General features: G+C 43.7%; 1 protein-coding gene across 1 annotated transcript in view; it reads left to right on the forward strand.

The window, feature by feature from the left end:
* Usp43 (ubiquitin specific peptidase 43) overlaps positions 1-6,647 on the forward strand; it is a 48,818-nt gene extending 42,171 nt beyond the window's left edge. The window contains exon 14 of the mRNA XM_013013101.1: positions 4,918-6,647. Coding sequence (XP_012868555.1) covers positions 4,918-5,990 — 1,073 coding nt within the window. The 3' untranslated portion in view covers positions 5,991-6,647. The remainder of the gene's footprint in view (positions 1-4,917) is intronic.
* Positions 6,648-27,223: the final 20,576 nt, after the last annotated feature.

Genomic DNA, 27,223 nt, shown 5'->3' on the forward strand with positions numbered 1-27,223 from the left:
TTTCTGTCATATATTGTTAATTGTTTTGCTGATACATGCTTAGATCTTATATATGGTGTTTTAATCATTATAATATTGCTCTTTATCTTGCTTTCTGTTTTTAAACTTTATTTTAATTTTGTTTTGTCAGTTGTGGAGCTTGAACTCAGGGCCTAGGCACTGAGCTCAGGCTAGTGCTCTACCACTTGAGCCACAGTGCCACTTCTCATTTTTCTCTGAGTAGTTTATTGGAAAGAAGAGTCCCATAGCCTTTCCTGCCCATGCTGGCTTCAAACTATGATCCTCAGATCTCAGCCTCCTGAGTAGCTAGGATTACAGGCTTGAGCCATCAGTGCCTGACTGTTTTTAACATTAAATTCTACTTTGTTCCAGCATAAGAATTTGACCCTCCCTTCTTTCTGTTTTTACTTGCCTCTTTTGCTTTGTGAATCTTTCCTTTCTCAGCATTTATCATCCACCACATTTCCTGCTAGTACATTGCTGAAAGAAGCTAATGCCCTGGGAGGCGTTCTACTTTTTTTTTTTTAATTTTTATTTTAAGTAGTTATACAAAGGGGTTTCAGTTGGGTATTCTATTTTAACATTGCCTTCTCTTCTTTCCCCAAACTAAGTGAGAAATATACCTTTTCCCTATCCTTTCCCCAAAGGAGCACTTCAAAATATTTTGCATTTTAGGATTTTGCCTGATTGCCTTCAACTCAGATTTTGCTGAGCCAGTCTAGAAGTCTCTGATGCAAACTGCTGTTAGAATTCCTGCCTGCACACTCCAATTTGACTTGAGATGACCTTGAACTGCATGGACAGCTCCCAGATGGTGGAGCCCATAGTCTACCCTGGCTTTCTGCTCTTCATACCCCCTGCCTCCTCTTCTCCCTCTGCCTTCATTAAATCTCTGCAGAGTTACCTGGGCATGGAGTGGTCAGCAGCCTGCCTGGCCACACAATCCTTGAGTCACAGTCCTTGGCTTTGAAGTGTTTGTAGCTGTTTTCCCATGGTCTCCCAGGCCCGGGGTGGCAGGTGAGAAGCCTAGACTGAACTTTTTCACATGAGTGTCACTTGTTCTTTCTGGCTGGAAGCATTTGAGATTCTCTCTTCTGACCTTGGAGTCTAGAAATTCTACCAGCTCTGCCTGGGATAATTTTGTGTGTCAGACCCTGGGGATACCTTTCCTTCTATGGACTCAGGACTTTCTCTGGAGAAATATTCTTTCATTTTGGCTAATTGTTGTTGCCTCTCCTGCTCTTCAGATTCCTGTGATTTGCCCGTTGGGTCTGCTGGCTCTGTCAGTCTTCTTTCTTCTCTCTGTGGTTACTCTTTCTTTATCTTTTTCCTTTAACTTGAGATATTTCTTGCATTTTATCTTGCATTGTTCTTTCTTTATCTCACTCATGTGGGTCTCAGTAGTGATCCTAAAAGTCTTTAATTCATTTATTTGTTTTTCGTGCTGGTACTGGGGAATTCAGGGCCTCATGCCCTTGCTTGGCTTTTTTTTTTGCTCAAGGCTGGTGCTCAGCTACTCCATTTCTTGCTTCTTGTTTGTTGGAGATAAAAGTCTCATGGACTTTCTGCTCAGGCTGGCTTTGGACCTTGATCCTCAGATCTCAGACTCCTGTGACAGTACATTAGCATAAATTGGTTGCACAAAGAGATTTCATTACAGTATTTACATACATGGAATAATGTACGTTGATCAAATTTACCCTGCCTACTCTTTTTTTGGGGGGGGGTCCAGTCGTGGGGCCTGAACTCTGGGCCTGGGCACTGTCCCTCAGCTCTTCAGCTTAAGGCTAGCGCTCTACCACTTGAGCCACAGCAACACTTCTGGCTTTTTTTTTTTTTTTATTGCTTATGTGGTGCTGAGGAATTGAACCCAGGGCCTCATTCATTCTAGGCAAGCGCTCTACCACTGAGCCACCTTCCTAGCCCCCTTCCCACTCTTTATTGAACTTTATTCTTTTATTTGGCATACTGGGGTTTGAAATCAGGACCTTGTGCTTGGTAGACAGGGGCTCTACCACTTGAACAGTGTCCTGAGCTCCTTTTGCTATAGTTATGTTTAAGGTAGAGTCTCAAGTTTTTGCTTGGGGTGGCTTCAGATTTCCTACCTACGGTCTCCTTCATAGAAGTAAAGCACTATGCCTGGCTGTTGATTGTGATGAGGTCTCACTAAGTTTTTGTCTGGGCTGCCCTCTGTGATTCTTCTGATCTCCAGCTCCCAAGTAGATGGAATTACAGGAGTACGGCACCACATCTGGAGTCATTTATTGAATTTTAAATCCTAGAAGTCACACTTTTCAGTATCCAGTGTTCAGTACATGTGTCTCTTGGAGATTCAAGTTAATTGGTTACGTTGGCATTTGTTTTCTCCAGTAGCTGTTTTTATAGTGGCTGGTTTTCATTCTTCCTATTTTTCTTATTGTCTTTAAATGTATTTCTGCCCATAGAGTTCTGTTCTACCCTCTCCAAAGGGGAGATATTTTTAAGATTCTGGAAAGGACCGTGAGTTTGGCTCCTAGGTTGGTAGTGTGACAGCCAGAATTTCTCTTGCCCAGCCTCATGGTGCTGGCTCAGACTGGAAGGTGGGCAGATCTCAGTTCATCTTTGTGGCTCTGCCTTACTTTTGTCAGTAGAGGGTAAAGGAGAAGACATCTGGATGTCTGGTTGGACCTGGATGTCACGCTGATTTCCATAAAGAAATGATTACCAGGCTCAAAGGAAATTGCAAAAAACACAAGATACAGCCAGTGGTTCATACCTTTAATCCTCACACCTGTAATCCAAGCAACTCAGGAAGGTAAGATCTGAGAATAGTGGTTCAAAGCCAGCTTGGGTAGGGAAATCCACGAGACTCTTATTACCTCCAATTAACTACCAGAAAAGCCAGAAATGGAGCTGTAGCTCAAGTGGTAGAGTGGTAGCCTTGAGCAAAAATGTTCAGGGACAGTGCCTAGACCCCGAATTCAAGCTCCAGGACTAGCACACACACACACACACACACACACACACACACACACACAACCCCAAAACCAAACCAAACCAAACCCCAATAGCAACAAAAGGAACAAAAAACAAAAACAAGAAAAATAATGTAAGGATGGAGAGGTTCTATAATTGTCTTTAACAATGAAAGACATCTTGCTCCCAGAATCCCAGCAAATCTGTCTCCCAAGAGCGAGATTCTAGGACTTGCATCCACCTTGCATAAGATATGGGATGTTGAGAAGCTGGTGAGCAATTACCTCACAGTGTGTATGTGCTTACTCATTCCCTTCCATCCTTTCTTCTCCATTCCATCTACATCTTCCTTCTCCCTTGGAGATCTTCTTACAACAGAGAAGTAAATGGAAGAAAAATGAAGAAAGGTTGCTTTTCAGGACAGCCAGGAGAAAGAAGAGAACCCAGCTCTCTGGGTTTCTGCTTCCTATGCAATGTGGTAGATGCTGCTGTGGGTCTTGGCCTGAGACCAAGCTACCTGTGAGGCAGTGATTAGGAAGATTGCAATTTGAGTCCACCTGGGCAAAAAGTGAGCAAGTCCCCCTTTTAACAAACATACTGGATGCAGAGATACATGCCTATCATTCCACTCCTCCAGGAGGCATAAATAGAATTGCCATTTAAGTTGGCCCGGAAAAATACGCAAGATCTACTAAAAATCCAATAAGGACTGGAGGCCTGGTTCAAGTGGTAGAGCATCTGCCTAGCAACTATAAGGCTTTGGGTTCAAACCTTACTTACTGGGAATAACTAAACAACAAAACCCAGCTATGTAGGACAGTGGCCAAGTCCTCTAGCCCCCTGCCAGGGCTTTAGCCATGCTCTCCCATGATGAAAAGGGCTTTGTCCTCCTAATACAAAGCTGCCCTTTCTGCACTTGCCAGGGCTGTGGGAGAGGGGAAGAGAAAACTTCACAGGTCTCTCTGACTCCAGAACAGCTTGCACCTTTCCTGAGGCAGGGGAATTTAATGATGGAACAAGAAGGAAGGTCAAGGCAGACTGCGACAACAAAGTATTTTGGGTAAAATTGTGTCTATTCTTGGTAAATCTAAAGAAGCACTGTAAAGGAAAAAGAAAGTATCTGAAGTTATCTGTGAAAAACATGAAAGGTCAAATCCTTGCAAACCTCTGAGCTGCTTCTAGATTCTTCCTGTGGTGAGTCTCGAGCATCTTTCTAACCCCATGGTCCTTTCTTGGGAAATGACAAGAAAGTGATAGGCAGATGGCTTCATCCAGCAGAGTTCTCTGGGGTCTTGCTCTACCTAAGCTTGCACCTGTGCACCTGCTCAGGTCTTCCCTTTCCCGTACTTCCCGTGGTCTTTTTAGGGGTAGTGGTACTTTTTCCTTTTCCGAGTTCCTCTGTGTCATAGTCCATTTGGGCTGTTGTGATAACTTGGGAAGAAGGTCCCTGAGACTCTACCTCCAAAATAACCAGCAGAATGGCTGGGATGGCACAAGTGATAGAGCTCCAGCTGTAAGCAGGCAAGCTGACTATATCTGAGGACCTGAATTCAAATCCTCGTAGCAGGAAGTAAATAAATGCATCTGTACGAAACAGGTACAGACTATCCTATTTCTTGTGATTCCCCGTGTGATACAATAGGACAAACGCTCACATTGTACTAGGTAGGCATGATGACTGAAAGCCTGTGGCAGGGTGTGCCTGGGTTTGGTGTAGATACTCAGCTGTTTTACCTCAGGGGATGTCTGCAGTTGTATCTGAGGGGCTCCTGCAACTAGTCCCTCAGTAAGTATCAAAGGATAGCTGTCCCTTCCTTGACTCTGGCTTTCCCTGTATAAATGCATTCTTCTCTGGAGAAGTAGGTGAAGCCACTGGGGTCCTCTTGGGTATCATTGCTAAGTGGATGGCATTGCTCTCGGCAGTGACTTGAGAGTGATTTAGGTGCTCGTGGTCTCTTTCAGGTGGGCTGGAGTCCAGACCTCTGGTTCGGGGCCTGCATGGTCGAAGCATTAGTATGAAGGCACCCACCTCTTCCCGAGTCAAGCATGGGCCCTTCAAAACCATGCCCCTCCGCTGGTCCTTTGGGCCCAAGGAGAAACGACCTGGTGCATCTGTGGAGTTGGTAGAGTACCTGGAGTCTCGACGGAGACCACGCTCTACCAGCCAGTCCATTGTGCCTCTGCTGATGAGTGCTGCTGGTGGGAACGAGAAGTCAACATTGCCAGGCTCAGATGTCACCCTTTCTGCTAATGGCGATGACAGCAGCCAAGCCAATGGGAGAGGAGCAGCGGGGTTCCCTTGTCCTTCAAGGTACCCAAACCACCACCTGGCCCCTGGATCCTTAGACGGCCTGAACGCAGCCAGGACGCTGAAGGAAAACGTAAGCCAGGATATCCGGCTTCCCAAAAAGTTTGACCTGCCCCTCAGTGTGATGCCCTCGGTGGGGAATGAGAAGCCAGCCCGTGCGGAGGGCCAGAAGAGTGCCAACTGGAAGGGAAGTGGCCCAGTGGGAAGCCAGAGCAGCCCATCATCCCCCTCTGTGGCTTTGTCTAGAAATATTAAGGACACTGGCCGAGGGACCTTGCCCAAGATGAAGGCTGGTACGGAGGAAAGGGTCTGTGAGAAAGACAGGCTCCCTCAGGGGACACTCACTCTTCTGAGGGCCATGTTTTGGAAAAAAGAGCACAGGAAGGTTGACAGGGCTGAGGGCTTGCCACCAGTACCCCCAGGGTCCCTGGCAAGTGGCAGGCTGAGCCCTGCTTTGGATGGGCAGGCTCGAGGCTCATCTCCTGCTCTCAGGATACGTGAGAGCCTGATCAGGGGCTCTGGCAGCCACCTGGAGAGGGACGTCCGATCTGCACCCAGCTCTCTCCATCTCCCTCGCAAAGCTGGCAGACCCCCCAGAGCCAGTGCTACTGGCGCCCCTCAGAGGAGTGTTCCAGGAGAGCAGACTTCTTATGGTACCTTGCAAAGGGTGAAATACCACACTCTTTCCTTAGGTCGAAAGAAAACCTTACCAGAGTCCAGCTTCTGAGAAACATTTGGGAACTATGTGAAACTGGAACTGGGCACTTGGCAGCTGTGGGAAGCCTGAGTTCAGCATGGCTTTTCTCACAAGTTTTCTTGTGAGCCCTGAAAGTAAAAGAAAAACTCCACAGCTGAACTTCCAGTGTCTAATGTTGCAATAGTTCTGTGTCCAAATAACCTACTGTATTGTTGGGTGCTTTGATACATCCTGGCCACTAGAGGGTGATATCGGGTCAATATAACCATTTCAAGAACTGATATTTTGCTTAACTAATTCCAGAACCTGAGTATTAAAAAGAGTCTTCAATGTCATTTCAAGTACTATTACTGGCTTCTCCTTTTTTTTTCCTCTTCAAAAAAGATTTAATAGTGGTTTTACATTTTTTTCCATGAAATGCTTTTCTGGCATAAGCATCAAAGATGTCAAGAAAAGAAAAAGAGAAAGAAAGAAATGGTAGTAACAATAAAGCGAGAGTCTAGGAGAGTTGGAAGAGAAAGTACTGATATTTTAGGAGAGTATTTAATATATAACAAACTAATTGTTTTAAAGTTTGTCAAGTTATTTTAAAAAGATAGCTATTTTGATACCAGAAAAATGATCTTTTTTTTAAATAAAAAAATGGAAGTATGAAATCTATGTACAATTTTAATAAAGTTATGTTGGTGAAACCTGAAAAATGTCTGAACGATTCAAAATGACCTTGCGTCTTTCATACTGAGTAGAGTGTGCATTCCTGTCATCACGTGAATGCTTTCTGAAATTTAAAAGTGCTGTTTGTTGAAATGACTGCTGTTATCTAATGAAATAGACATCTTGGGCGGTGTTCTGTTTCTAGAGGTCTTAGGCCTGAGAACCTGGGAGTCTGAGCCTGTCGCATACCACGTGTTTCTTACATCGCTTTGTACAATCATTTCTTACTAAGAAAATGCTAAGCTAGAGAAGAGCTGAGGGACAGCCCCCAGGCCCAGAATTCAGGCCCCATGACCGCCCCCCCCCAAAAAAAAAAGAAAAGAAAATGCTAAGCTAGATCCTAGGCATGGGGTTGAACAGTGGCTGGCCTTGAACTCTATCCTTTTGCTTCAGCCTCCTGAATACTGGGATTGCAGGTATCACCACATACTTTGTGCAATTTTGGAGCAACAGAAAGAGGCAGTGACGGGCTGGGCATGGTGCTGCACACCTGTGGGAGGTGAAGGGAGGAGGAATGAGGTTGGAACCTAGCCTGAACAAAAGTTTTAGACTGCACCTAAAAAATAAACTAAGATAAAAGCACTGGGAGCCTAGGCTGGAGTGGTAGAACACCTACCTAACAGATACAAGGCCCTGAATTCAAACCCTAGTACTAATAGGTAGATTGATAAATAGATGAGGCAAAGACAGGATGGATGGATGGATAGATAGATAGATAGATAGATAGATAGATAGATAGATAGATAGATAGATAGATAGATAGGGCAAAGGACATTTGGGCCTTGGTGGGTCTATGTGTTATCTCAGGTCTCCAAGGATGCCCAGTTTTCCTTTATATCCTCTTTCCTGAGGCTGCCTTTCCCCCAGAAAATACTGCTTGTGCAGTTTGTAAAACAGCCTGGGAAATGCCAGGCCAGCTTTCTGCCCAGATTGGAGTCATCAGGCCTGTGGTCCCAGCCTGGGAAGCATGCTTGTAGGCCACGGGCATCTGGGCAGGTGATAGATGGGAGTGAGTTTAGGAAGTGTGGCAGAGGAACATGGGTGCTTTTCCGTCATAGAAATGGTCCCTTTGAGACCCAGTTAGAGAAAGATTGGAAGCTTGGAATCAGATAGCAGCTAGCTCTGTGTACAGCTCTGTGTGCTGTTTGAGGGAAGCCATGATCTGGTGATGACAACCTACCAGTCAGTCACTCCTTATTTCTATCTGTCCACTTGTGTGAAGAAGGGCTCCCAAGTCTTGGGCTAGATGTCAGCCATACTGATGATACCAGAAGCTCCAAGGGTCCACATGGTCGAAGGGCTTAGAGAAGGATGATTGGTGTGGGAATAGGTGAAGGGGTAGATGTGAGCTACATCCTACCAGCTGTATGCCACCTGCACCAGCCGTATGGCATGCTGAGGGACAGGCTAGATTACATCTTGAAGCTGCCTAGGTAAAAGCTAACAATGACAGCTGACTCATATTTAATACACAAAGCTCGGCTGGGTGTAAGAGATGCTCTGAGCACTTCACATTATTAGTTAATTTATAGCAACCCTTTGGCATAAATATGGTTATGGCTTCTACAGGTGAGGAATCTGAAGCACAGAGAAGTTGTCTAAGTTGAACATCTAGTAAACAACAGAGCTGGGATTTGAACACCGATAATCCTTGCTCTGGAGTTATTTTCCTGAATCCTTAGAAATAGCTACAGCACTGAACCTATTGCTAAAGCCAGATTACTTCTGACATCAAAATGGAGGAAAAATTTGATTCCTGATTTTTTTTTCTTATCGAAATAGAGAAAAAAATGTGTTTGTCATATTGATAGCTTGTTCTCAGGTGCCAACAGTTGTATTTATTCTAGCAAGGAGACGTACTACTTTTGGTTATATGTCTACTTTAATGTAATTTTATGTACCAGTACTGGGGCTTGAACTGAGGGCCTAGGCATTGTCCCTTAGTTTTACTCAAGGCTAGTGCTTTACTACTTGAGCCACAGCTCTACTTCTAGCTTTTTGGTATTGGAGATAAGTCTCATGGACTTTCTTGGCCAGGCTGGCTTTGAACTGTCATTGTCAGATCTGAGCTCCTAAAGTAGCTAGGATTACAGATGTGAACCACCAGTGTCTGGCAATCACTTTTTGTTTGGATCATTGATATTCTTCAAATATTAACTTTTTACACCGAATTGAGGAACTGAGTGTGACAGGAATAAATTAGGATACACAGCAGGTTAGTTTCAAGTCTCTGTGGCTTTAATTTCTGATTCTTGCAGGGATGCAATTCTGCTTTTGATTCAGGCTATTTATTGGGAAAGGATTGCTACAGTGACATTTGCCTGACCCTACTGTAATTGACTCTACAAACATCTGAGGATCCATTAGATAGTAAACACTATTTCAGGCTCTGGCAGGAAATAAAATAGACAAGCTCTTGCCTACATGGTTCTTGGAAAAGACACAAAGACCTAGTAGACTAAGGTAATTTCAGATAAATAGATATAAATTTCAGGTACCACAAGTATATGGGTCACATGAGACTTGGCTAAAGGAAACCAATGTAGCAACCTGCTATTTGCTGAGACCAGCAAATTAAACATAGAGTATTGAAATATCCTCATAAAGTATCCCATTTCCACTGGGTCAGCCAAGATGCAAACTTGTGTTCAAACTCTGTTTATCACTTGGTTACCAAAAGTGCCCACTCAGGGGTCTGTGTTCCTGAGAATCAGTGTCAGCTCAGACAAATGACACAGTAGGTTTTCCTAGTAAAGTTTGGGAGAGGAGTTTATGGCAGACGTGGTGGGTGGATGGGGACATTTATATCTAGCCTTCCTGTCTGTCATTTTAGGGATTCTGGATTTGTGTATCAACTCAGATCGGGATAAAAAAAGTTAAGATCCCTTTATCCAAGTCAGAGTCCTCTTCCCCTTCCTGAGAATTTTTGGTGATGCCAAGTAATTGACATCTGAATAGCTACCTGACGATATCTGGAACACAAACCTAAGACAGCATTCTCTGCACCATGTATCAGACAGATTTGGTTACAGGGCTCCATGTAACTGACCTCTGATATTTAACTGCTGTTCCCTAGGCTTTGCCACTTGGTGCTGCGTCTGTTTCCATCAAATGATATCCTCCTTTGAACAGGAGCCCTATCCAGCAACAGCAGCAGTCCTGTTTCATATAGCCACTAAGTGTTTTCTTTTTTTCTGGGGGGGGGCGGTGTGGGATGGGGGAGAGATGTTGCTGGGTTACTGGGGCTTGAACTCAGGGTTTAGGTGCTGTCCCTTAGCTCTTTCCAATCAAGGCTTGTGCACTAACTCTTGAGTCACATCTCTACATGTATTTTTTTTTGACTCAGGGTCTGCATTATGTAATCCAGGTTAGCATAAATTAATCCTCCTGATTCAGCTTCCTGAGTGCTGGTATCAGAGGCATGTACTACCTCTCTTAGCATCTAAACAATAGTTTAGATGGTTTGATTGTCCTGTAAAAAGAAAATCCCAAAATTGGGCTTTGAGGCTCAAGTCTGTAATCTTAGGTACTTGGGAGGTGGAGATTAGGAGATGGCATTTTGAGATCAGCTTGGGGGGGAAAACTCCATCTTGACTAATGGCTAGGTATGGTGATGCAATTTTTTTTGGGGGGTCCGGTCATGGGGCCTGAACTCTGGGCCTGGGTGCTGTCCCTCAGCTCTTCAGCTCAAGGCTAGCACTCTACCACTTGAGCCACAGCACCACTTCCGGCCTTTTTCTTTTTGCTTATGTGGTGCTGAGGAATCGAACCCAGGGCCTCATGCATGCAAGGCAAGTGCTCTACCACTGAGCCACTTTCCCAGCCCCTGGTGATGCAATTTTTGTTATCCTAACTATTCAGGGAAGCACAAATAGAGGAGAACTGAAGTCCAGGCCAGCCTATGTATAAAACAAGACCCTTTCTCAAAAAGAGCAATGCAAAAAGGTCTAGCAGAATGGCTCAGTGATAGATGGCAGGTACAAGGCTCTTTGAGATTTGACAGATAAAAATTCCCCTCCAGGCCAAAGGTGAAGCAAAATACAGCAGTGGTACTTGGTAGACTATGCTGAAACATGAACTATACACTTGTGGGTAGCAATATCAGGATAAAGCTGGGAAAGAGCAAAGGAAGAAGTGACATCCTAGTTACTCAGGAGGAGATGTGAGGATCGCAGTTCAAAGCAAACCCAGGCAGGAAAGTCCATGAGACTCTTCTGGAAAACTGGAAGTGGAGCTGTGGCTCAAAGTGGCAGAGCAGTAGCTTTGGGTGAAAAAGCTCAGGGACAGTGTGCAGGCCCTGAGTTCAAGCCCCATGACTGACAAAATTTTTTTTAAAAAATTAAAAAAAAACACCGATTAATTGGCTTACAAAACTATAACCTTCTGTACACCTCTATAAAAATAAAAATATTTAATAAAAATTACTGGGCTGAGCATGTGGCTTAGTGGTAGAGTGCTCGCCTAGCATGCATGAAGCCCTGGGTTTTATTCCTCAGTACCATATAAGCAGAAAAAGCGGGAAGTGGTGCTGTGGCTCAAGAGGTAGAATACTAGCCTTGAGCACAGAGAGGCTCAAAGTCAGTGTCCAGGCCCTGAGTTCAAGCTCCAGGACTGGCAAAAAATAAAAAAAAATACTCTCCACACTTTTACAATAAAAATTAAAAGACAAATTACTCTACATATTAACTAATAATCTTGCTCCTACATGACTGGATTTGTGATTATTGTTAATTAGTCTTTCCCTTCCTCTAACACCTAGGAAAGTGGGCAGAAGAGGAAAAAACAGCAATGAGGGTAAAATACTTTCTTTGGCCCCAATGTTGCATGTATACTGTGAAATACTGACAATTTATTTTCAACATTTTCATAGCAGTTTTTTTTTTTTTTTTTTGCCAGTCCTAGGGCTTGAACTCAGGGCCTGGGCACTGTCCATGAGCTTCTTTTTGCTCAAGGCTAGCGCTCCACCACTAGAACCAGAGCGCCACTTCCGGCTTTTTCTGTGTATGTGGTACTGAGGAATCGAACCCAGGGTTTCATGCGTGCTAGGCAAGCACTCTACCACTGAGCCACACTCCCAGCCCCAAGCATAGAAGTTTTTTAAATTAACATGAACTTAAAATCTGTAAGTTGATTTATTTATAAGCTATTTTTACCCTTTAAAAATGCATAAGTAAAAGTAGAGAAATGGTTTGCATCTTTCAACAGATTTTTTATCTCATAGTATTTTGGTTTTCTCCAAAAATTCAGTAGAGTTAAACACCTTAATTTGAAATATTTTATTCCTCCAGGAGTGTGAAAAGTTTCTATTGCATATTCTAATCTGTGGCAGGGTTTTTGGCCTTCTGTAAGGACTATAAATTACTTAATGAAAGGAATTTTAATTAATAGGAAACCCAAGTTGATAAAAGTGGCAAATGACCTATAGTGGAGTGAAGGTGGTCTTACTCTGTCATTAGCACAGGAACAAAACACTTGCAATACTTGCCTGCCAGAAAATCCTGCTTGGATAAAAGACCTTTTGTAGGGGTATATAGGTTTGAAATCCATGCTCAGGGGAAGTTCGAATAACATTACATTTCTGGCTTGATTTTTGGTAATTCTTGAAAATATAACATGTTGAACTTCGTTTAGAATGTCTATAGAGTAAAATTACAAAGTTATCAGCTTTTTAATCTGATCTACAACAGCATGAAAGCTTGCTCTGTTTTTGGTTTAGATGACTAAAGTTACAGCCATCATTGTTTTAGTCCCTTGACAAACTAAGCAACCTGAATTTTCAGCATTTTATTGAGCTTATTCCTTGGATAGGAATTTGGACTTTTCAAAGAAAGCAAATTCTGTGCTTGCTGCTTTTCCTGTGTGAGCATGTGTGTAGAAAATGCAGCCAACATTTTAACCAGGCCAAAAAGCAGCGAGGTTCTCAGTAAATTTCAGTCATCATTCATCCTCCTGAATACCTGTGTGGCACCAGAGAAGAATTTCCAGTATCAGTTTCAAAACTCTAATAGCTTCCAGAGTTGGGACTCCAGTGTTGGCAACACCACCACATAGATAGGCGTGCTTCTGGTAGGCACAGGTGCCATCGGAGGGGTGCTGGTGCTCGGTCCCATTGTGGCCCACCTTCATCTCTGAGTGGCTCTCCCATTGAGATGGTTGTCCGTGAACCTCGATGCCCCAGGGCTGCTGGAAGTGCTGGGGAATGGAGACCACCTCCAGGCCACGTGTGGCTGTGGGACGTGTCCAAGTCATCATCGCCCCACAGGCTCCGCATCTGCAGGACTCTACAACAAGCAGCCACTGGGGCCTGCTGGGGGCGTCGTCCTCTCCACAGCTCTTAGCCAGGATGGTGGTTTGGGACACCAGGAGCATCAGCAGGGCAATACCGGGCAAGGAAGCCATGGGCCCGCCCGAGCGGCCATAGCTGGGGGACTCAGCTCAGGACTTTGCCAGCTAGCTGCCTGCTTCGTGGAGAACCCGCATTTTCCTCACCTGTGGGGACTGAGGCCTGCAGGAAGTGAGGCCTTCCAGAAATGATCCATGCCGGAAGTGAGGCATACTGGCAATAAGGCCTACCGGAAATGAGGCCTACCAAAAATGAGGCCTTTTGGAAATAAGGAAGTCTTTCTTTAATTTCCTCTTATCTTTTCCTCTCTTTTCTTTCCCTCCCTCCACCCTTCCTCCTTCTCTTCCTTTCTTTCTCTTCCTTCCCTTCCTCCCTTCCTTCCTTCCTCCCTCCCTCCCTCTCTCCCTTCCCTCCCTCCCTCCTTCCCTCCCTCCCTCTTTCTCTCTCTCTCTCCCTCTCACCCCCCCTCTCTTTCTTTCTTTTGCCAGTCATTGGGCTTGAATTCAGGGCCCAGGCGCTACTTCTGAGCTTTTCTGCTCAAGGTGGCTCCCTACCACTTTGGGCCACAGCACCACTTCCTCCAGTTTATTAATATGTGTTCCCAAGTCATTGCTGGGAGGTTCTTTTTCTTGTCTATGATAGGCATTTACTATTCTAAATGTCCCCCGTGGCCTGCTGCAGAGTTGGTCCATAAATTCTGTTAGGTTATAGTTTCATTGTCATTCCTGTCAGAAAACCTTTGGGTTTCTTCTTTGACTCATGGGTTATTTATAAGTGTGGTTTTAGTAATTGGGGGGATAGATATAGTGACTCTTGTTAGGTCTGGAGGGGAGCAGGGGAGAGAGGGGAGAGGGGGTGGGGGGAATGGCCCCTTCCCTTTGTTCTCCCTTTGAGCATTTGTTACCCTCTAAGCACCTGGGCACTCAGAGGCCACTTCTGCTTCCCCTGCAGCCATACCTCCTCTCACCCTCCACTGTGGCCACACCTCCTCTCTCCCCTCTCCCTATATAATCTTTCTCCCTACCATAAGTCTGCATTCTGCACACCTCCATTTTGTGCAGGCTGGTGGTTTGGTTCTGCTAATAAACTCTCTCCTGCTTCAACAACCATGTGGAGGTCTCCTTTCTCCAAACCTTACATGATGGTGCTCAAACCCAGTAGGGCATAGTGTCAGGAGTTGCTGGATCCCCACCTCTCTCTCTCTTTCTGAGTGTCAGTTGTCCTACTGAGCTCCTCCATAGATACAAACTGCCAAAGGAGCCCCACGCCCGATCTCTTGCCTTTACCATCGCTAGCCACACATTCGCTACGCAGTCTCCTGTCTTCTGTCTGTCTGCATCTAGTGCGTGACTCCTGTCTACGGGTCCCTCTGCTCACCCCTCCCCCTTTCTTGCCATGCCAGAGTGATCCTCTACACCTTTTGGCTTTTCTAAGTCTTCACCAGACTCCTCTAAAGGACTCTATAAAGCCAAAATGCTTTATTTTTATTGGGACAGTTTCTGCCAAGGCAATGGTAAATGGTGATGGGTTTTATATGTTCAGACTTTTTTGCTTTCTTTGCTTGTCCTTCTCTCCCCTGTCTTCCTCTGTCAACCTTTACCCCCTGTGCCTGCCAGGCCTGTGTGGTTGACACAGGATAGGTATGGATATAAGCCTCCCAGCCACCAGCCACCTCCTTGTTTTATAGCCATTTAATATCTCTCTGTCTCCCTCCCCTCCCCTGTTCTCTGTCTCTGTCTCTCTCTGTTCCAGAGTACCCACCACACTCTCCTTGAGTGTGCCTCTTCCTTTCTGTTTGTCTGCTTGCCTGCTTGCTTACCTACTCAATAAAGCTCTGCCAACTTTCCTTACGATTGTGACTTGTCCAGAAATTCACCATCTTGACCACGTGGTAGGTTTTCATGTGACCCCTCCCCACTCTAACACCAAGCTTTACCAAAATTGTTTTAAAGGTTTTCTGTTCTGGCTAATCAATGTGTGTTTAAGCACAGAGATTCTGTTTAATTCTGTCAGCTAATGTATTTGCATCTTGAGTTTTGTCTTGTGTTTTTGTTTTGTTTTGTTTTTGTTGCCTGTTTTTCTAGCATTGGCCAAGTGGTTCTATAGTGCTATGGGCAAAAGTATCTCTTCCCATTGGAATTCCAGAAAACTTACAGCTGACTTTTATTTTTAAAACCTACGTACACCTTAAAACTTTTGTGCACAAGTGTGTGTGTGTGTGTGTGTGTGTGTGTGTGTGTGTTTGAACATGTTCAAAACATGTTGTAATGCATAAAATCTGTCAGCATGGTGTGAGAAAAAGTCTTTTCTACTAAACTCAGGTGCTTTTGCCTTAAATATTAATATTTTTTGGTACTGATAGTTCCTGAAATTATTTGCTTTTTTGACTTCAATCATAACTATTAGCTATGTTGCTTGTGACAAAAATTAGGGGATAGCCCTCTTCTCTGCTTGGGCATCCTGGCTGTGGTAGAATAACAGTAAATTGCCTTAAGGAGGGTCATTGTGCAATTCTATGGTAATCAAGACTTAACTGGCTCCCCAGGCCAAAAGAAAAATGGGCAATTTTAAACTCAGACCATAAAAAACTCAACAGATTTGGGTGCGAACAAATGTGTCTAATATGTCTTTCCAAAGGCCTTGGATACAGAGCTGGCAATGGTTTCAATATCAATTAATATTCTAAAGTTGTTTAATCAGTTCCTGTTTCAAAAGTCTGATCATGATCACTATTGAGTTTTATCATTACAGATTTGAACCTCTGCAGCAATGTCAGATCCACAGGGAGATAAAGAACTCTTGCAAGTATTTATTGGGCAAACTTAAGTTCCATTCTTAAATTTCAGGTAAGCTCTACTTAAAAAGTATTTCTGTTGAACTCCTTGTTGCTTCAATTGCAATAAAAGGGTCTATGGCAAAAACTCTCATTTAATCTGTCAGTCACACTACCTCCAACGTGGGACATACCATCAGTCCAATGGGACATGCCATCTCAGCAACTAGCAAAAATGCTACTAGGGTATCCTCCCATCAAGGAAAAGAGACCTACCTGAACAGTGTTAAGGGACCATCCAGAAGCAGTTGGAAAAAACTATGCGGTTAAGGATATGGTGTCAGACCCTAAATGGAGTCACTTTCTGCTTGTATTTTCAAAACTAACCAGAGCTGGGAGATCAAAAGAAAATAATTAATAAACATGCCTATCAATATGTACTCATTACCTTACTTGTGTAACTGTAACCCCTCTGTACAATATCTTTACAATAAAAAAAATAAACTTGCATATCTGATGTTCATACCAGTCCTTCTTCTAAATGGACAGGAACCTACATTCTTGCCTTTATTACCTGTTATTTCTATGTATAGTGTGTCTTAGATTCAAGATAGTTTGCCTTGGCACCTTCCTGGGTCTCCCATCTCTATAGTCCAGACATCCATAGTCCAGTTACAGCAATGATTAAGTTCTCCCACTGGTCCCTTACCCATGCCAATCCAGCCCCAGCTTCTGACTAGTTATTCTTAACCAGTCCATCATGCTCTTCTCTCTTCTCTACCTAGTCACCAGATGTTAATCAGTCAGAAGCAGTCAAGGATATGATCCACCAACTACAGGACTACCTGGAATGCACGAGACAGGCACTAGCCAAGTAATCCAATCTGAATGGATGGCTGCCCTTCCTTCTACCATTTGTAAGCCCTCTAATGTTTTTCTTTTCTAACTGTTCAGCCCCTGCTTCATTAGACTTCTTTCAGATTTCATCCAAAGACCTATACATGTGTTCACCACCAAGGACCTCTTACTGCTACCTTCTCCTGGACTGGACAACATCTCCACCATCCACCCCTAATGTTGATGTCCCTTGCCAGCAGAAAGTACCCAGAGAGGGCTGGGAAGGTGGCTCAGTGGTAGAGCGCTTGCCTTGCATGCATGAAGCCCTGGGTTCGATTCCTCAGCACCACATAAGCAGGGAAAAAAAAGCCCGAAGTGGTGCTGTGACTCAAGTGGTAGAGCGCTAGCTTTGAGCTGAAGAGCTGAGGGACAGTGCCCAGGCCTAGAGTTCAGGCCCCATGACTGGACCCAAAAAAAGAAAGTACCCAGAGAGTCAGCACCCCTTTATAACTATCAAAGGCTGGAATGTTAGGTCCACCTGGGAAAACTGGCCCCTTCTCTTTGTTCTCCTCTATGCACATGTGGCTCTCTCTAGAAGTCCCTGCAACAGCACCTATAACCCAGGTAACTGGTGCACCTGGGGACAGTCGGAGGTCCATCAAGCTCTGAGGTCACTTCCTTATCTGTTGTGGCCACATCTCCTCCTGCCCTCTCCTTATATAACCTTTCTCCTTTCCATAAGATCCCCCTCTGTACCTCTCCATCTTGTATGGGCTGGTGGTTCAGTTCTGCTGATAAACTCTTTCCTGCCTGAACAACCATGTGGAGGTCTCCTTTTCTCCAAACCTTAAAACTCCCAAGTTTCTCACAAGGATGTAGAAGTACTGAGCACTGGAGTGGAATAAAGTCCTGGTATCTTTGGTCAGTTAATGGCCAAATACTGAGCAAAGGTCCTGAGATCTTACTTGCCAACCAATGGTGAGTCCCTAATTCAAATATCCAGTGTACATTTCTACACTTCCAAAATTATTAAGCAGCAGAGAAAGACAAACAATCAGAGACAGGATATGCTGATATGGGTCAGGATAAAAATAGCTTCATTTTGATGAAGCATCTAGAAGCAGAGACTAGGGACTAGTAGAGAGCAGAGGGTAGAAGATTCTGGTCCTGTTGGGTGATGAACAAAGGTGGACACAAAGGTGGCCTTGGCCTGCCATGGGTATCAGCATGGAGACAGTTACTCCCAGTGTCTTCCATGTCTCTGTCTTGCTCTCCTTCCTCTTGACTCAGTGCTAGATACACATTTTCTCTAGTTTCCCTGTTTCCTACGCCTCTGATGACTTTCAACTTGCTTGCTTTCAATCCAACCACCTCTCCTTTCATCCACTCAACAGATGTATCTTAGCATGTCATTTTGCCCCCTTTGGACCTTCAACTTCCCAGCTCTAAAACACTATTGCTTTGTGCTATACTCTCTTCCAGTCCTGATGTTCTCCATATCTTCGAATTTCTCTATTCCTCTCTCTAATCCTAAACAAGTCCTCTGTATTCACCTCCCCCATTTGGTGAAAGCCCATAGACTTTTATACATTTCCATTTATTTGCATATGTGTACATTCACCATTAACTGCGTAGGTCTTGAAGTAAAAATTTATTATTATTATTATTATTATTATTATTATTTTGTGCTGGTCCTGGGACTTGCTCTTAGGACCTGTGTGCTGTCCCTTAGCTTTTTCACTCAAGATTGACATTCTACCTCTTGAATTGCAGCTCCACCTTTGGCTTTTTGGTGATTAATTAGAGATTAAGAGTCTCACTGATTTTCCTACCTGGGCCCCTTGAGTTGCTTGGATTACAGGTATAAACCACAAATGCCTGTCTTAACTTGATTTTAATCTTGGGCTGTAAGTTCCTCATCAACATGGGCTAAATTCTCACAGTTCTGCGAAAAAATAAGTTTATTCAATTTTTAGGCTACAGGGAACCTAGAATAGCTTTAGGATATTCTAAGTGAGCTACTTTTCTAATTTTGTGACTTTTAACTCTTTAGGTTGGAATTTAATATTTGACTTCTCTGCTTCCCAGAGATGCTATGAGAATCCACTAGGAAAACCGATCCACATACCTTTTTCCAGTGGGAAGTCCCATCAAAATGTGACATGCTGAGCATAACAGAGTCATAAAGTCATAATGAGTATCCTTTCAAGTGCAGGACACAATTGGGAACTGAAATGCAGTCAGAGCTCACAGATCTGATTTTTTGCCCTACTGTGTACATCACCAAATGGTCCTGGATCATTTTAGTAGCCTTTTGTCCTACTTCTAATCTTCTCCACTGTTATGCTTTTATTACCACCCCCACCCCCACATACCCAGTACATATGTTCAGAGTAAGCTTTTAGATGCAGAAAATGGGTGGCTCATGAATCTCTCTTGCCTCAAACTTCCACTGGTAAGGACAGATGGACAACCCCCGTGTACCACATCTCCCTTCTTTTGGCTCTGACCACACTGGCTTTTTTTTCCCATGCTTGAATCACCCTTTCCTTTCATAGCATTTTTTCTCATCATCCAGGAAGGTCAAATATCACCATGTTCATAAAGTCCGTGCTGAGGTCCTTCTCTAAAGTTGCATTCATTTTGTTTATTTGCTTAATCTCACAGTTGTCCTTCAGGGTTGTTCAGGGTTGTTTCCAGAATCTTCACTGAATACCTAAGTATACAGATGCTCAAGTCCATATATTTACAAATAAGTTTGTTATTTATAAATAACCTTCACACATTATTCTATGTATTTTGAGTCATATCTAGATTCCTTGTGATACCCAATCCAGTGTAAAGGCTTTGTAAGTGGTTGTCCTATGGTATTGATCGGGGACAATTTCTGTTACAGATCTGCTCCAGCCATTGTTGGCTGACTCTGTGGATGTGGAACCCCTGAATATATTCATCACTATAGTATTTCTCTTCATCACTTGCTTCTGTGATTACTGTAAGTTCAGTGAAAGGAGGTCTCTGAGCCTCCAGTGCATAATATGCACTCAGAAAATACGTTTGATTGAGTGAATGTGTTACCATAGAATCTATAGCTTTCTGGTTTGGCTACAGTAGTTTTAGCTTTGACAATATCACATTCTCCAACTATTCAGGAGAGAACCAGATAGGTCTTACATTCCTAGATTTCAGCCAGCCTTAAAACAACAACACTCATTCTTAAGTGCTTCTTAAATGTCAAGTTTCTATCTCTTCAGCTGTATAGCTTAGTATAGCAGTGAGGGAAAATGAGTGCAGCAAATACTTGCTTCCTGGGAGAAGCCCTTGTATTCAGATGTGCCAAGTATAAAGATGGAGCTAGAAATGAAGATTTGATGTGAAGAATGGACTTAGTTGTTCATTTTCTCCAAAATAGCTGCAGAGTCAAGGGCAATGGATGTTGTGAACCTTGGTTCAAGAAAGTTCTTGACAGATTTATCTGTCTCTACTTTTTCTTCTCCAGTAAGAAATTGTGCTGTGTAAACCGGGCGCTGGTGGCTCATGCCTGTAATTCTAGCTACTCAGGAGGCTGAAATCTGAGGATCGCGGTTCAAAGCCAGCCCGGGCAGGAGAGACCGTGAGACTCCTATCTCCAATAAGCCACCAAAAGACCGGAAGTGGCGCTGTAGCTCAAGTGGTAGAGCGCTTGCCTTGAGCTGAAGAGCTGAGGGACAGCGCCCAGGCCCAGAGTTCAAGCCCCACGACCGACAAAAAAAAAAAAGAAAAGAAAAAAGAAATTGTGCTGTTGCTTATGTTTTTTTTTATTACAATAGAATATTCCAAATGGTCTCCCAATTGAAAAGAAGTGTATAGAATTCCAGAAGGGCTTTATTTCCTTAGTGATTGTCAATGGGATTGCATCTGATATGAAGATTCTCTTGGAAAGTCTGTCAGAATTGGCCCAGATGCCCACTGGCTCATACAAAAATGCAGGTCATCCATTTTCTGTAGCTATATAATCCCACAGAGGCTTTGATGGATTCTTTTCTTACTTAGTTTCTCTCTTCCTCTCCTCTCCTCTCTCATTCCTTTATTCTTCCACAGTGCCGAGGTTTGTACTTAGGGCCTGGGACTTGCTCAGTAGATGCTCGACCACTTTAGCCTCTGTCTTCAGCTTTAATAAGTAAAGTCTTGACTTTAGGCTAGCATGGACTGTGATCTTATTTTTGTTTCCCGTGTCAGTGTAATGGCAAACCCAGGCCATCAGACTTAGCATATCTTTTTAAATAGAGATCAGATCTTACTAACTTTTTGCCTGAGTTGGCCTCAAACTGCAATTTCCCAATCCTTGGCTAGGATGTGTGAGCCACAGTACCCAGCTAATTCTTTCTTTTTGAATTAGCATGCATTAGTTTGTATAAGGAAAAGTTTCATTGTGAAATTTCAGCAAGTTTTATTGCTCTATTTTCATATATGCAAGTAAATATTTCACCATATTCGTCCTCATTCATCCTGTTTGCCCTAGCCCTATTCTTTACTAATACCAGTAACTCACAGACTTTATCTGAATCCACATGCTGTTTTATCCTTCTATTATGTATTTGCCAGTCTACTATAATTGATTTTCAAATATTATATGCAATGCATTAAACGCATGGATGATGGGACCCCATTGAAACAGAAGCAAAATAAATGGTTAGTTTACTTTGTTTCTGAAGACCTTACTGACCTGGGGATCCAAATATGACACCAGTGAAACTCGCCAAATTCTAGTAGTTCTCACAATCTGAAAATTTCTATACACAGTATAGAAATATGTCTAGGGGTTTGCAGAGAGGGACTTTATAGATGTTTATGAACAAGTTCACTTTTTTTTGGCAGTCATGGGGCTTGACCTCAGGACCTTCACTTCTAGCTAATTTATTTATTTATTTTTAAATTTGAAAATGCCAAAAAGAGAAGGGTTACAGTTATAGTTCTAGCTTTCTGATGGTTAAATAATTAAAAGATAAGGATCTCATGGACTTTCCTGCTCAGTCTGGCTTTGAACCACAATTCTCAGGTCTTAGTCTCCTAAGCAGCAAAGATTACAGGTATGAGCTACTGGCACCCAGGCAAATATGAGTTTTGTTGACCATATCAACTCTGTACAACAGAACAAATTATTTTCCCTGACTCTTCATATCCTCATTCCTTAAAAACAGGTTAGGCTTTGAGGCAATTTTTCAACAAGACTGAATCTCTCTTCACAACACCTGAATAGAATCCAAGAGCAGAAATCATTTAACATGAAGCAGAGCAATTGGTTATTTTACTATTTGGCTCCCTGGTGAGCGTATTTACTGATCCCCTAAAGTTTATTCTCTTATGTTTCTCTCCTTGGATCTTGATGTAAACTCAGTAGTGGCCCTGCTTTGGAAGAAGCCACATGTCCAATATAGCAATTGTCACACCAGGTGATAATTTTTTGGCACACACATATTTGTGCCTTTGGCAGGTATGATCTTCAAATCCACTTACAGTAATGATAGACACTGAAGACATATAAGATGACTATGGGGAGTCACAGAGTACTATAACCCAGATGGATATGACATAAAATTCTTGCCCTGGGCAGTTGGCTTCAACTTGTTTATGGAGAATTACACAGGAAAGAATCCCTTGGAGATAAAGAGAAGTGTGTGGAATTCCAGAAGGGGAGTCAAGAAATGGAATTTACTTTATAGCTTTTCCCACATAACTCAGTGACTATTTATCCAACACACATGTTATCTGTAAAGAAAGCAAAAGACTCCAGGCTTTTTTGGGGAATGTAACATTGCTCTGCACAGATGGTTTGTTGCTGGATTGAGGAGAAATGATTGCTCACACATACATTGTCAGGTTTGAATCCAGGACCAGAGTTGGTGCCAAGAGGCAAGGTGGGTAGGTTTTGAGTAACAATCTTGCTCTTCATGTCTCTGTCATGGTTGTTGGACCTGGATGGCTTCCCTTCTCCCTCCATCTTGCCCCCATCACTTTTTTTTGGTTGCAACACTGGGACTCAAACTTGGTAACTGACGCATTGCTCATAGGCTCATTGCTCATAGGCTGCACTCTACCAACTGAGCCTCACCTCCAAATCCTCCATCTTCTATCCACTGAGGCTTGAACTTAGGGCTGGGTGCTATCCCTTAGCTTTCTTTGCTTGTTGTTTCCCACTCGTGTGTGTGTGTGTGTGTGTGTGTGTGTGTGTGTGTGTGTGTGTGTGTTGTGCACCAGTCTCGGGGCTTGAGCTCAGGGCCTGGGATTATGTTTGTAATCCTAGCTACTCAGGAGGCTGCTATCTGAGGATGATGGTTCAAAGTCAGCCCAAGCAGAAAAGTCAGAGAGACCCTTATCTCCAGTTAAACCAAAAAGCTGAAAGTGGAACTTTGGGTCAAGTGTTAGAGTACCAGCCTTGAGGTAAAAGCTCAAGGACAAAGCTATGACTAAGGACTGGTACACACATACCCATGGACATAAAAAAGTCTGTCCCTGAAACTCTTTATCTCCAATTCACCAGCAGTGGAGCTGTGGCTCAAGTGGTAGAAGATCATCCTTGAGTGAAAAAGCTAAGGGAAAACACCTGAGTTTAAGCTCCAATCTGAGGAGAGAGAGAGAGACAAAGACAGAGAGAGACAGAGATAGAGACAAAGAGGAGAAAGTGAGAGAGGAGAGGCAGAAGTGAGCTATGTTTATCTGAATCAATATGTCAATTTCAGGTGGTAAATATCTGGGTACTCTTTTGTTCCCCATAATGAGCTGTGGGTGCTTTTATAGCATGACACTGGTTGTTTGGGAATTGGATTTCATGCCCAAATTTGCCTCACCATCAAAGACTTTGCAGAAGTGAAACAAAATGTGAACAATAGACTATAATCATGACAAAAGGTAATTTAGTCAAATAGAAAATTATAGCCATTCCTAGAAGAAAGGACAAGTGGATGATTCTAGACTCAATGGGCTTAAATGAAAACTTACAGGCAGAAGAGAACAGATTTGAAGTGTTTAAAGTTCAGAAATAAGCAAGCTGAATCAATGTACTATTTAGGCATAGACATATATGTGATGAGACTACAAAAAAAGCAAAGGAAGGATCAGCAGCATTCAGAATGGTGACAAGTAGAGATATGACCTTGGGAGGGAGGCTTCTGACCTTTGGAGAGAGGTGTGGTGGCTTACAATGTGCTGGGGATCTGGTCCTTCTCAAAGGTAATGAGTCACTAAGATTTTTGTCATTGTCTTTAAATGATTTGCATGCATGATTTGCATTTTTATCTTAATGGTCTATCTTATGATTTTTTTTACTTTATGATTTTTGGGGTTTTTTTTTTGGGGGGGGTCCGGTCGTGGGGCCTGAACTCTGGGTCTGGGTGCTGTCCCTCAGCTCTTCAGCTCAGGGCTAGCTCTCTACCACTTGAGCTACAGCACCACTTCCGGTGCTGTAGCTGTAGTCATCTTTCTTTTTGCTTATGTGGTGCTGAGGAATCGAACCCAGGGCCTCAGGCATGCAAGGCAAGCACTCTACCACTGAGCCACCTTCCCAGCCCCACTTTATGATTTTTATAAGTGAATAAAAGGACAACATTCTTGTTTCCAGATGCACATGCAGCTGCTGTGTTCACTCTCCTCAGAGTATGATGGCTGCTCCTCCAGGAACCACTGGGAAGACCGTGGGGTTGTTTGATGGGCCACAATCTAAGAGAGGTTAAGTGTCAGCTCAAATCTGAAATCTCTTTTTATTCCTTAAATTACAAAGATTTAGGTGCTAGTAGTCAGAATTGCAAGAATTCAAGAATTCCACTGAGTGACTATTTTATTTACCAGTATTCTCTGTACCTCATGCTCTTGCTTGGCTTTTTTCTCCCTCAAGACTGAAGCTTTACCACTTGAGCTATACCTCCACTTGTGGCTTTTGCTGGTTATTTAGAGATAAGAACCTCTTGACTTTTCTGCTTGGGCTGGCTTTGAACCTTGATCCTCAGATCTCAGCCTCCTGAGCAGCTAGTGTAACAGGTATAAGTCACCAGTGCTTGTCTTGTGCTGGCTTTTTAAAACCCAAGTCAGTAAGATGGGGGAGTCAATGCCTGCTGTCCCTTGGCTTCTCTCTTGGAGATCCAGATCCAGTCACATAAGTTGGAAGAGGACTAACTGGGGTGGACCCCTGAGTCAAGGTAAGCCAGTGCTCTCTCAGCCATTTGGAAGGGGAGAGGCATTAAAGAGTCAGAGGCAGCTTGCCCTAGACAATCAAGCTGTGAGATTCCAGACAGTTAAGGTTGCATTTGACAGCTCGGCAAATCAAGACTGTGCGTATGCCAGAGCTGGGTGGGACCAGAAATCCCAAGGAAACAGAAAAACACAGCCTGCAGGAGAAGAGAAAAATGAGACTGACACGCACAGAGAACCAGACAAGATGTCAGGAGGAGTGAGAAAAGGAGAAAGAAGAGGAATGGAGAGGTGCCCTCTAAGAACCCTGAGTTCCTTTGCCAGAGCCTGAGGCAAGGACTGGGGGAGGCAGCTATGGGGAAGGTGACCCTCCCAGGAAATCAGAGCCCCGGTGGCAGGGAGAATGAGTCAGGCTAAGAGAAAAGCCAATCCACGAATGAGATATCTCTTTCTATTCAGCTGCTAGGCATTGAGGACACCTGGAACCATGAGTATCCATCTCCTCATGACCATGGGCAGGCTGCTCAAGGTGAAGCCCACACAGGTAAATATGTTGTTGAGACATGGCCCAAAAATGAATCCTGGAGTTCTTCTGTTCCCTTACTCTCACCTGGTTAGGGAGAGACACTGTACCAGACTTATGTAGCTGTGACCCCTCTGTACATCACCTTTCTAATAACAGTAAAGTAAATAATAAAAAAATCCTGGAGGCACCATTTGGCCACCTGACCCTGAAGGTAATGAAATAAAACTTTACAGGCACTTGGGTGAATAAATGTGTGAGCAGTTGCTTTCACCTCTCAAAGTCATCACTGATTCATTTAACTTTCTAGTGGTCAGTCATGGGGAAGGGAGTGGCCATGAGTGGGGGGAGATGGGGAGAACCAAGCTGGCCCATTTTTCTACCTGGGTGGGCTCATGGTGCATCTCCACACTTGTGAGAAATCCCGAGTCAGAGAAAACCATCCACCTCCAGGAAAGGACATGGGGCAGGGCCAGGAGCTCACAGAGCCTATCTTAGCTGAGGATTCCAGACCTTGGGACTCATTCTTCTGCACAAGGCTGGCCCACCATGCTGTTTAGGCCATCTTTTTTTTTTTTTTCCAGGACAGGCCTTCTGGCCGTCTATCTGCTGTCTTGTGAACCCTGCTCTCTTCCACTCAGACACCTATCACTGATCAGACTTGTTTAGTTTATTCTAAAGGTAATAATTTTACCCTGGAAAGGTAATGGTTTTATGCTGGGGTGGGCGGTGTGTGTGTGTGTGTGTGTGCATATGTATGTGTGTATGTGTGTATGTATGTGTGTTTCATTTTGGTGTGTGAATTTCCCACAAGTCACTTGGGACTAAATAGTCCCTCCAGTTAGAAAGCTGTTTAGTTCCCCAATGGCTTATGGAGCTAGTTGTTTCTTTGGGCAGAGTGAGGCCATTTGGAAGGACTCATGTCTCTGTAAAGGAAGAATCTGTTTCCTCTGGTTCTTGAGTTTCCCCTGAATGATTCCCATGGATTTCTTTTTTTTCCCCCCTTCCTTTCTTCCTTCCCTCTTTCCTTCCTTCCTTCCTTCCTTCCTTCCTTTCTTCCTTCCTTCCTTCCTCCCTTCCTTCCTTCCTTTCTTTTTTTGGTTGGTCATGGGGCTTGAACTCTGGGCTTGGGCGTGTCCCTCAGCTCTTCAGCTGAAGGCAAGCGCTTTACTACTTGAGCCACAGTGCCACTTTTGGTTTATTGGAGATAAGAATATCATGGACTTTCCTGCCCAGGCTGGCTTTGAACTGCAATCCTCAGATCTCAGCCTCCTGAGTAGCTAAGATTACAGGTATGAGCCACCAGTGCCTGGCTCCCACGGATTTCTTTTGGGTATTATTTGGGTCAGTTAAGATCCAGGCTGGAAACAAATGGACTGTATTGGTTTTTGAGAGCTGCTATAACAAATGGTCACACCTTGTGTGATTTGAAACAGAAAGCGTGAATTCAAGCTGTTAGTGGGAGACCCTGGCCCCTTGGAAAGAAGAAGGAAAGAATAATGGCTTCACCAGAAACAAGTTAGCTGTGGCTGGCAATGGGTGTGCTTTGGCCTGCAGCAGTAGAATGCTGGCTTCTGCCTTCAGCTCCACATGAACTGTGAGTCTCTCTGTGTATCTATCTTCACATAGTTGCCTTCTTGTAAGGACATTAGGTGTGTTGGATAAGGAGCTCTCCCTATTTTAGTATGACAGCATGTGCAAAGACTAGTCCAAATCAGGTCGCATCCTCAGTTACTGGGTAGGTGAACTAAGTTGTCTGAAAGAGAAACTGGGCACTGGTGGCTCACACCTGTAATCCTAGCTACTCAAGAGGCTGAGACCTGAGGATCATAGTTCAAAGCCAGCCCAGGCAGGAAAGTCAAGAGATTCTTATCTCCAATTAACCAGCAAAAAGCTGGAAATGGAGCTAT

This window comes from Dipodomys ordii, unplaced genomic scaffold, assembly GCF_000151885.1.
Source record: "Dipodomys ordii isolate 6190 unplaced genomic scaffold, Dord_2.0 Scaffold19, whole genome shotgun sequence".
Taxonomy (NCBI): Eukaryota; Metazoa; Chordata; class Mammalia; order Rodentia; family Heteromyidae; genus Dipodomys; species Dipodomys ordii.